A 9,874-nucleotide genomic window follows, 5' to 3' on the forward strand; every position below is an offset into this window, starting at 1 on the left:
CCAAAAAAAAAAAAAAAAAAAACCCACACCAAAACCATACTTCTATATTCATAGGATTTTGAAAGGAAAATGCTCAATAAGAAGTAGGATAAAACTGTGAGTCTTGCAAGAGATCTTTCAGGTCTTCCCCTCTTCCTAACCATTCACCTTAATGAATTCTCATTCACTAACATTTTCCTTTATGTGCCTTAATTAAACTGTCAAGTTATTAAAGGTTTAGGCCTTAGCTTCCCTATGTTTATCTTCATTTTATGGGCATCTCATTCAGAATTCTGGTTTCAATTATTATTTCTAGCCAGGTGACTTCTAGATCAACTTCCAAACCTGACTTCTTGATATTTCCAACAAGAGAATCCACCACTGTAAATTCAAAATATCCCAAACTAAAGTCATCTTTATCCCTAAAGTATGCCTCCCTCAAGTACAAAATCTCAGAGCTAACTTTGATTTCTCTTCTTCCATAGAATTTGATTGTTTTTTCAGTATCACCTATAATTGTTCATTGCTTTTTATCCTTTACCACAACTTGTGTGCAGATCCTTGGCAGCTCATGAATTCCTGCATTAGTCTCCTTACCATCAGTCTCTACTGCTCTAATCTACTGCATCTTCTATGGCTGCAAAATCTATCTTTCATATTTGATTTAAATATATGTGCTCCTCAACTTAAACTCACATATTGCTGGTAGGAGTACAAAATGATCCAACTGCTTTGGAAAACTCTAGGGCAGTTTCTTACAAATGTAAACATACACATATCCTGACTCAACAATTCTACTTCAAGGTTTTGACCCAAAAGAAATGAGACTATCGTCCACAAAAAAGATCTTTGTAGGAATATTGATGGTGAATACGCTCAGGATCTCTCAAGCTGAAAGAACTGAGGAAAATATTTAAGCCTCAAGTTGTAATATTGAAAAATTCTGTGGGCAATATATTGAATGATGCAGGAAACATCAAAAGAAGCTGGAAGGAGTATACAGAGTCACTGTACCAAAAAGAATTGGTTGATGTTCATCCATTTCAGGAGGGGGCATATGATCAAGAACCAATGGTACTGAAGGAAGAAGTGGAAGCTGCACTGAAAGAACTGGCGAAAAACAAGGCTCAAGGAATTGATGGAATAACCATTGAGATGTTTCAACAAACGGATGCCGCACTGGAAGCACTCACTCGGCTATGCCAAGAGATTTGGAAGACAGCAACCTGGCCAACTGAGTGGAAAAGATCCTTATTTGTACCCATTCCAAAGAAAGGTGATCCCTCAGAATGTGGAAATTATCAAACAATATCATTAATATCACATGCAAGTAAAATCTTACTGAAAATAATTCAAAAACGATTGCAGCAATATATTGACAGAGAACTTCCAGAAATGCAAGGTAGATTCAGGAGAGGACATGGAACAAGGAATATCACTGCTGATATCAGATGGATCTTGGCTGTAAGCAAAGAATGCCTGAAAGATGTTTACTTATGTTTTATTACTATGTAAAAGCATTCCATTGTGTTCATAACAAATTAGGGATAACACTGAGAAGAATGGGAATTCCAGAACACTTAATTATGCTCATCAGGAACCTGTATATAGACCAAGAAGCTATCATTTGAACAGAACAAGGGAATACTGCATAGTTTAAAATCAGGATGGGAGTGCATCAGAGTTGTGTCCTTTCCCCATACTTATTCAATCTGTATGTTGAGCAAATAATCCAAGAAGCTGGACTATATGAAGAAGAACATGGCATCAGGATTGGAGGAAGGCTTATTAACAACTGACGATACACAGATGACACAACTTTGCTTGCAGAAAGTAAGGATGACTTGAGCACTTACTGATGAAGATTGAAGAATACAGTCTGCAGTATGGATTACACGTCAATATAAAGAAAACTAAAATTCTCAGAACTGGACCAATAAGCAGCATCATGCTAAGTGGAGAAAAGATTGAAGTTGTCAAGGACTTCATATAACTTGGTTCTATAATCAATACCAATGGAAGCAGCAGTCAGGACATCAGACGGTGTATTGCACTGGGCAAGTCTGCTGCAAAAGACCTCTTTCAAATGATGAAGAACAAAGATGTCTCCTTGAAGACTAAGGTGCGCCTAACCCAGGCCATAGTATTTTCAATCACCTCTTACGCATATGAAAGTTGGACAATGAATAAGAAAGACTGCAAAAGAGTTGATGCTTTTGACTTGTAGTGATGGTGAAGAATACTCAAAGAACCATGGACTGCTAAAAGAACTAACAAATCTATCCTGGAAGAAGTGTAGTTGGAATGCTCCTTGGAAGCGAGAATGGCTAGACTTCATCTCACCTGTTTTGGTCATGTTGTCAGAAGGGACCATTCCCTGGAGAAGGATATCATGTTTTGTAAAGTGGAGGGTCAAAGAAAAAGGGGAAGGCACAACCATTTTGAATGCTTACACACAGTGGCCATTTTGGACATTTAAAGTGACCGAGCGCACAGACATTTTGAATGTTTACAAGCAGCAGCCATTTTGGATTTTAAAGTGACAGCATTCTCATTCGGATTCCAGGTACCTAACCATAGGCTCCATTTGCCAAGGATGGCAGGGACATACAGGAAGCTGACAAAAGGAAAGGAGACAGGTGGTGAGCATATAAGTGCTGCCAACTAGTGAATAGAGGAACATAGCACAGTACCCTGCTTACAAAGATAACATACAAATAAAACAAAGAAAATGAAAATCATGGGCAAGTCACTCCAACATACAATCACCTACTAAATATAAACACAAAAATGTCACAATGCCTCGGAGACATCAGAGCATCACAGTCCACACAAAGAAGCAAGATAAAGCAGGAGAAACAAGGGACCAGGATACAGACCCAAAACACATCCCTGAGAAAGATGCATCATTGGAACTCCCTGATAAGGAATTCAAAAGAATTATATTTAGGTACCTTCAACAAATTGAGAGAGAGAGATCAAGGAAAACACTAACAAAATGGAGGAAATACAAAGAAAACCCTAGAACAATTTCAAAAGGCAATACAAGAACAAAATGACAAAATAAATGAAAAATTAGAAATGATACAAAGTCTACAGACAGAAATCCAGAAGATTAATACTAAATTATGAGAAATAGATAACACATTGAAAGGGGCAAAGGAGTAGAACTGAATCAATGGAAGACAGAATTAGTGAGATTGAAGACAAATACTTGAATGCTTCTTTGGAAAGGGATCAATCAGAAAAAAGATCAAAACAAAATGAAGAAAGCCTAACATTCATGTGCGATACCAACAAAAGGAATAACCTACGTGTAATTGGAATTCCAGAACAGGAAGAGACAAATAAAACCACAGACAAAATTGTTGAAGATTTGTTGGCAGAGAATTTTCCTGGTATGATTAAAGATGCAAATATATCCATTCAAGAAGTCCAGTGACCCCCAACAGGATAGACTCCAAAAGAAAATCACCCAGACATATCATCAAACTCACTAAAACCAAAGACAAAAGAATCCTGACAGTGGCATGGGAAAAACAAACTACAAGGGGCAACCAATAAGACTAAGCTTGGATTTCTCAGCAGAAACCATGCAGGCAAGAAAACAATGGGATGGTATACATAAAACCCTGAAAGAGAAAATTTTTCCAACCAAGAATTATATATCCAGCAAAACTGTCCCTCATATATGATGGTGAAATTAGAACATTTCCAGATAAGCAGAAATTAAGGGAATTTGTTAAAACCAGACCAACAGACCATCAACTCCTCATGTACAAATTCAACATGAAGTTGAAGACAATTAAAACAAGTTCACGAGAGCCAAAAATATGACCTTGAATATATCCCTCCTGAATTTAGAGACCATCTAAAGAATAGATTTGATGCATTGAACACTAATGACCAAAAACCAGAATAATCGTGCGATGACATCAAGAGCATCATCCATGAAGAAAGAGGTCATTAAAAATACAAGAAAGAAAGACCAAAATGGATGTCAGAAGAGACTCTGAAACTTGCCCTTGAGCACGAAGTGTAGCTAAAGCAAATGGAAGAAATGACAAGACAAAAGAGCTAAACAAAAGATTTCAAAGGGCAGCTCGAGTGGACAAAGCCAATAACTATAATGAAATGTGCAAAGACCTGGAGTTAGAAAACCAAAAGGGAAGAACATGCTTGGCATTTCTCAAGCTGAAAGAACTGAAAAAAAAAAAAAATTTAAGCCTCAAGTAGCAATATTGAAAGATTCTATGGGCAAAATATTGAATGATGCAGGAGGCATCAAAAGAAGATGGAAGGAATACATAAAAGTCACTGTATCAAAAAGAACTGGTTGATCTTCAACCATTTCAGCAGGTGGCATATATTCAGGAACCAGTGGATATTGAATGAAGAAGTCGAAGCTGCACTGAAGGAATTGGCAAAGAACCAGGTGCCAGGAATTGACGGACTACCCATTGAGATGTTTCAACAAACAGATGCCCTACTGGAGGCACTCCCTCAGTTATGCCAAGAGATTTGGAAGACAGCTACCTGGCCAACTGTCTGGAAGAGATCCATATTTGTACCCATTCCAAAGAAAGGTGATCCCATACAATGTGGAAATTATCAAACAATATCACTAATATCACATGCAAGTAAAATCTTACTGAAGATAATTCAAAAATTGTTGCAGCAGTATATTGGCAGAGAACTTCCAGAAATGCAAACTAGATTCAGAAGAGGACGTGGAACAAGGGATATCATTGCTGATGTCAGATGGATCTTGGCTCAAAGTAAAGAATACCAGAAGGATGTTTACTTGAGTTTTATTGACTATGCAAAAGCATTTGATTGTGTGGAACATAACAAATTGTGAATAACACTGAGAAGCATGGGAATTCCATAACACTTAATTGTACTCATGAGGAACCTGTGCATTGACAAGGAGGCTGTCATTCAAACAGAACAAGGGGATAATGAATGGTTTAAAATCATGAAAGGAGTGTGTCAGAGTTGTATCCTTTCATCATATTTATTCAATCTGTACGCTGAGCAAATAATCTGAGAAGCTGGACTATATGAAGAAGAACGTGGCATCAGGATTGGAAGAAGAATCATTAACAACCTGCGATACGTGATGACACAACTTTGCTTGTGAGGATGACTTGAAGTGCTTACTGATTGGGACTGAAGAATACAGTCTGCAAAGTGGATTACATCTCAATATAAAGAAAACAAAAATCCTCACAACTGGAGCTATAAGCAGCATCACGATAAATGGAGAAAAGATTGAAGTTATCAAAGACTTCACACTGCTTAGTTCTACAATCGACGCCAATAGAAGCAGCAGTCAGGACATCGCACGACGTATAGCCCTGGGAAAATCGGCTGCAAAGGACATCTCTCAAGTGCTGAAGAGCAAAGATGTCTCCTTAAGGACTAAAGTGCACCTGACACAAGCTATGGTATTTTCAATTGCCTCATATGCATGTGAGAGCTAGACAATGAATAAGGAAAACCGAAAAAGAATTGATGCTTTTGAGCTGTGGTGTTAGTGAAGAATGCTGAGAGTACTGTGGACTGCTAAAAGAACTAACAGGTCTGTCCTGGAGGAAGTGCAGCTGAATGCTCCTTGGAAGCAAGAATGGCCAGACTTCATCTCCCCTACTTTAGTCATGCTGTCAGAAGAGACCATTCCCTGGAGAAGGGTGTCATGCTTGGTAAGGTGGAGGATCGATGAAAGAGGGAAAGGCCCTTAATGAGATGGACTGACATGGTGGCGGTGGCAATGGGCTCAAGTATACCAAGGATCACGGAGCTGGCGCAGGACCGGGGGGTGTTTCGTTCTGCTGTACATAGGGTCACTAAGAGTCAGAGATGACTCGATGGCACCTAACAACAACAAGACCAACCTTACAAGAGATGCAAAAGGCAGTCCTTTGGACAGAGAACCAACAACAGCCAACAACAACTGACCATTAACACACATGATGACATAACCCAGAAACCAACCCAGTTACAGAAATATCCAAAGTAAATAAGCCTATAAGATAGTAAACAGGGAACCAGAGACATCAATTGACAAATGAGGACAACTACAAACCACAAAGAGGGAAAAATTTGTGTAGTTACAGAACTTCTAAATGGTAGGGAAGACAAGACAACTACAAGATAGAATGGACTGTTCTAAACTTGGGAAGAAAACTATAAATCACAGGGTAACCTCAAAGAAAAATGACAAACCTTCACATCAAAATCAAAAAGAGAACCAGCACAAATATTTAGCAAATACTAAAACAATAGCAACAAAGGAAGTGATAACATGATTCATAAACAAAACGAGCTCAGCACAGAAAATTATATGGAACAAAGAAATCAACACCACAAAAAAACACACAAAAATGACAGCAACAAATTCATACTTGTCAATAATTACATATCTGGCAAGGGACTTATCTCTAAGATTTATAGAAAACTCCAATGCCTCAAAAGCAAAGGGATTAAAGATCCAATTGAAAAATGGACAGAAGACATGAATAGACACTTCACCAAGGAGGATATTCAGGTAGCCAGTAAATACATGAAGAGATGCTCACCATCATCGGCCATCAGGGAGATACAAACCACAATGAGATACCATCTCACCCCAGCACTGATGGCAAGGTTCAACGAGACAGAAAATAACAAAGGCTGGCGGGGATATGGAAAGATTGGGACTCTCATACACTGCTGGTGGGACTGTGAAGTGATAAACCACTGTGGAAACCAGTATGGCAATTCCTTAGAAAGCTGGAACGGAAGATACTATATGACCCAGCAATTCCTATATACCCACTACCAGGTATATATCCTAGAGAGGTGAGAGCCAGGACAGGAACAGATACATGCACACCCGTGTTCACTGCAGCACTATTTACAATAGCAAAAAGATGGAAACAACCTATGTGCCCATCAGCGGAAGAATGGATGACCAAACTATGGTACATGCACACAATGGAATACCATGCAGCACTAAAGAATAATGTAGTCTGCAAAACACTGTACAACATGGACGACTTGAAGGACATCATGCCGAGTGAAATAAGTCAATCACAGGAGGACAAATATAGTATTAGTTCGTTGTTATTGAGGGTCAAGGAAAGGTTATATATGGAGGGAAACTTTTTTCATTGGTTGCCAGGGGTGGGAGGGGAGTGAACACTGCGGGGGGGAAAAAGTTTCCAATTGCTCAAATCTCCAGAAATTCTTAATCTGGTATTCAAAAACCTCCACAATCTGGTCCCACCCTTCCTTGGTCTCTTCTGCCTCACTAATCACACCATGGCTTATTTTAATTTTAAAAGACTGTCAATGATCTTTAGTCAGAAGCATTAAAGTTCTGATATATCTCCTATCCTACTATAGCTAAGATTACCTGCCTTCTCTCCTAAATATTTCGCATTTTCCCAGTGTTCCTCCTCCCTAGAAAGGCCTGTTCTTTTCTGCTTATTAAAACCCAAATCATTCAAAGAGAAGTTAGAAACCTACACTACTCAGCAAAATGCACCCCATCTTTGGAACTTCCATAACATTCACCCTGGACACCATTCACTTCACATTTACTCACACAAATGCCCTGTGTGGTCAGATCTTTTTTTTTTTTTTTAACCTGTGTGTGTCTTTTCTTTCCAGTTATATTATCAGCTCCCTGAAGTGGAGACCATGTCTCTTAGATGTTTTATTCCCCAAGTTTCTCTGTGGTTCCTTCATTGGTACTCAATACATGCATGTTGATCAACTGACTCTATTTTCCCTTTATTTCTCAATGATCTACTTAAACTCTATACTCTATGAAAATTTTATTTTTCTTACAGGAGCTTGTCCATTAGGGAGAGATTTCTTGGCTGAAGAGGCATTCCATGAACCAAGAGACCATTCACATTTGGCTGATGACTGCTTGTTGGTTGACAGAGATTCATCTATATGTCAAAAGAAGATGTTACCATTATTTGTTGGTGCAGATAACTGCTTGGTTTCCCAACTTTGCCAAAAGTTATTATTTCCAATTTATGTCATCTATACAGTATTCTCCGGTGCCTTAACTTCTGTAACATCTTGGCCAGTAGCTGTAGCTGGGCCAAGAGTCCACAGTCAAACAACAAGGTCAGAGTCCTTTCTTTCCTCTCCAGCTCTAAATGAAAGAATGTGGAGGAAGCCTGATCAATTATCTGAAAGCAAGTAACAGCTACTCAAGTAACAGCTACTCCCACAGGGGAAAGACAGCCTTTATTATTGTTAGTTACATTTCACTGTTGTTGTTGTTGTTGTTGTTATGTGCCATCGAGTCGGCCCTGACTCATAGTGACCCCTCCTTGGTTTTCCAAGGCAGTATCACTACGAAAGTGGGATTGCCCAACCTTCCTTCACTAGGAAACTTTAAAAAAGAAAAATCACAAAATATGGAACAAAAATAGGAAAAAAAAAGGGGGGGGGGTAAATTCTACCTTAATCTCCTCTTTTACCATCATCATACAATCCTGCATTCTGCACAAACTTATCCTTTCTCCTTCATTAATTACCCCTGGAGCAGTCAGCTTTCAGCAAGAACCTATATCCTGAAGACTGTTTATTAGAGGGAATCTATCTTATCTGCTCTAATGTTAAGATTTAAGCTTACTCGGACTGACATTGCCACTCCAGAGCCCTGCTTATTTTCTCTCTTGGGTCAGCACCTTTTCTGACTATCTCTTCCATCTCCACATTATGTATTTTCCTCCCTCTTTCTCTCAAGAATACTTAGATTAATGCTTTTCCATCCTTTGTCCAATGAGATCATCTAAGTTATTTATTTAGGCCTTAGGCCACCAGAACCATAGCCAAAAAAACCTGTTCCTCTTGAGTCGATTCCAACTCATAGCAATCCTACAGGATAAAGTAAAACTGTCCTGTAGGGTTTCCAAAGCTGTAATCCTACTGACTAAGGTACCTGACTGCTAATCAGAAGGCTGGCAGTTCAAACCCAACAGCCACTCCTTGGAAGGAAGACTGGACAATCTACTTCCATAGAGACATCACCTCAGAAACCCAAGGGTCACTATGAGTCAGAATCGACTTGATGGCAGTGAGGTTTTTTGTTTTGTTTTGTTTTGTTTTTTTAATCTTTATAGAAGCACATTGCCACATCTTTCTCCCATGGAGCAACTGGTGAATTCACACCACTGACCTTCTGGTTAACCACCAGGGCTCCTGAACATGCCAGACCAGTTCAATGCAAAAGTGTTTTATCATCACTAAAGGAACCTGGTCCATCCCTGGATGTGATAATTTACAGGCCTTGCTGATTTTATTTTATTGTTGTTATTATTATTATTTTTTACTTTTGCTTTTTTCTTTTTTATTGTGATTTGGGTGAAGGTTTACAGAGCAAATTCACTTTCGATACAGCGGTTCACATATCTTTGTCTCATGACATTGACCATAGTTTACCCCAATGCAACAGCTCCCCTCCCACTTACTCCCCATAGTTACCTCTTCCCTGTGTCCATCCCTCCATACACTCCTGCCCCTTGAGCTGTTTCCCTGTGCATAAACAGCCCTTCTTTCTCCCGTGATTGTTCTCTCCAAGGAGTGTATGTACTTGAGGTAAATGTTCAACTCATATGCCTGTCTTTTGTTTGGATGGAAACCACAGGTGTGGGTTCAATTCCGTATCTGAAGGGCAGCCAGGGGCCATAGTCTCAGTGGTTCCACCAGGCTCTATCGAACCGGCAAACCTGGTCCCCACATTTATTTTTTCTCAAAAATGATTTTGAGTTTTGTTCCACATTGTTCTCCTTCTCTATCAAGGATCTCCTACATAGATCCCCTTCCAAGTGGATGACAGTGGTAGCCGGGCACCATCTCATAGTCGTATAGGCTGCAGATCGGATGA

The 9,874-nt window shown here is 39.3% G+C and overlaps 1 protein-coding gene across 1 annotated transcript in view; it reads right to left on the minus strand.

Moving 5' to 3' along the window:
* Nucleotides 1–9,874, minus strand: part of FAM149B1 (family with sequence similarity 149 member B1) — a 107,838-nt gene that overhangs the window by 11,822 nt on the left and 86,142 nt on the right. The window contains exon 9 of the mRNA XM_007940621.2: nucleotides 7,816–7,922. Within this exon, the coding sequence (XP_007938812.1) occupies nucleotides 7,816–7,922 (107 nt within the window). The remainder of the gene's footprint in view (nucleotides 1–7,815; nucleotides 7,923–9,874) is intronic.

This window comes from Orycteropus afer, unplaced genomic scaffold (genome assembly GCF_000298275.1).
Source record: "Orycteropus afer afer isolate SDZICR_OR568_19922 unplaced genomic scaffold, OryAfe1.0 scaffold00070, whole genome shotgun sequence".
Classification (NCBI taxonomy): Eukaryota; Metazoa; Chordata; class Mammalia; order Tubulidentata; family Orycteropodidae; genus Orycteropus; species Orycteropus afer.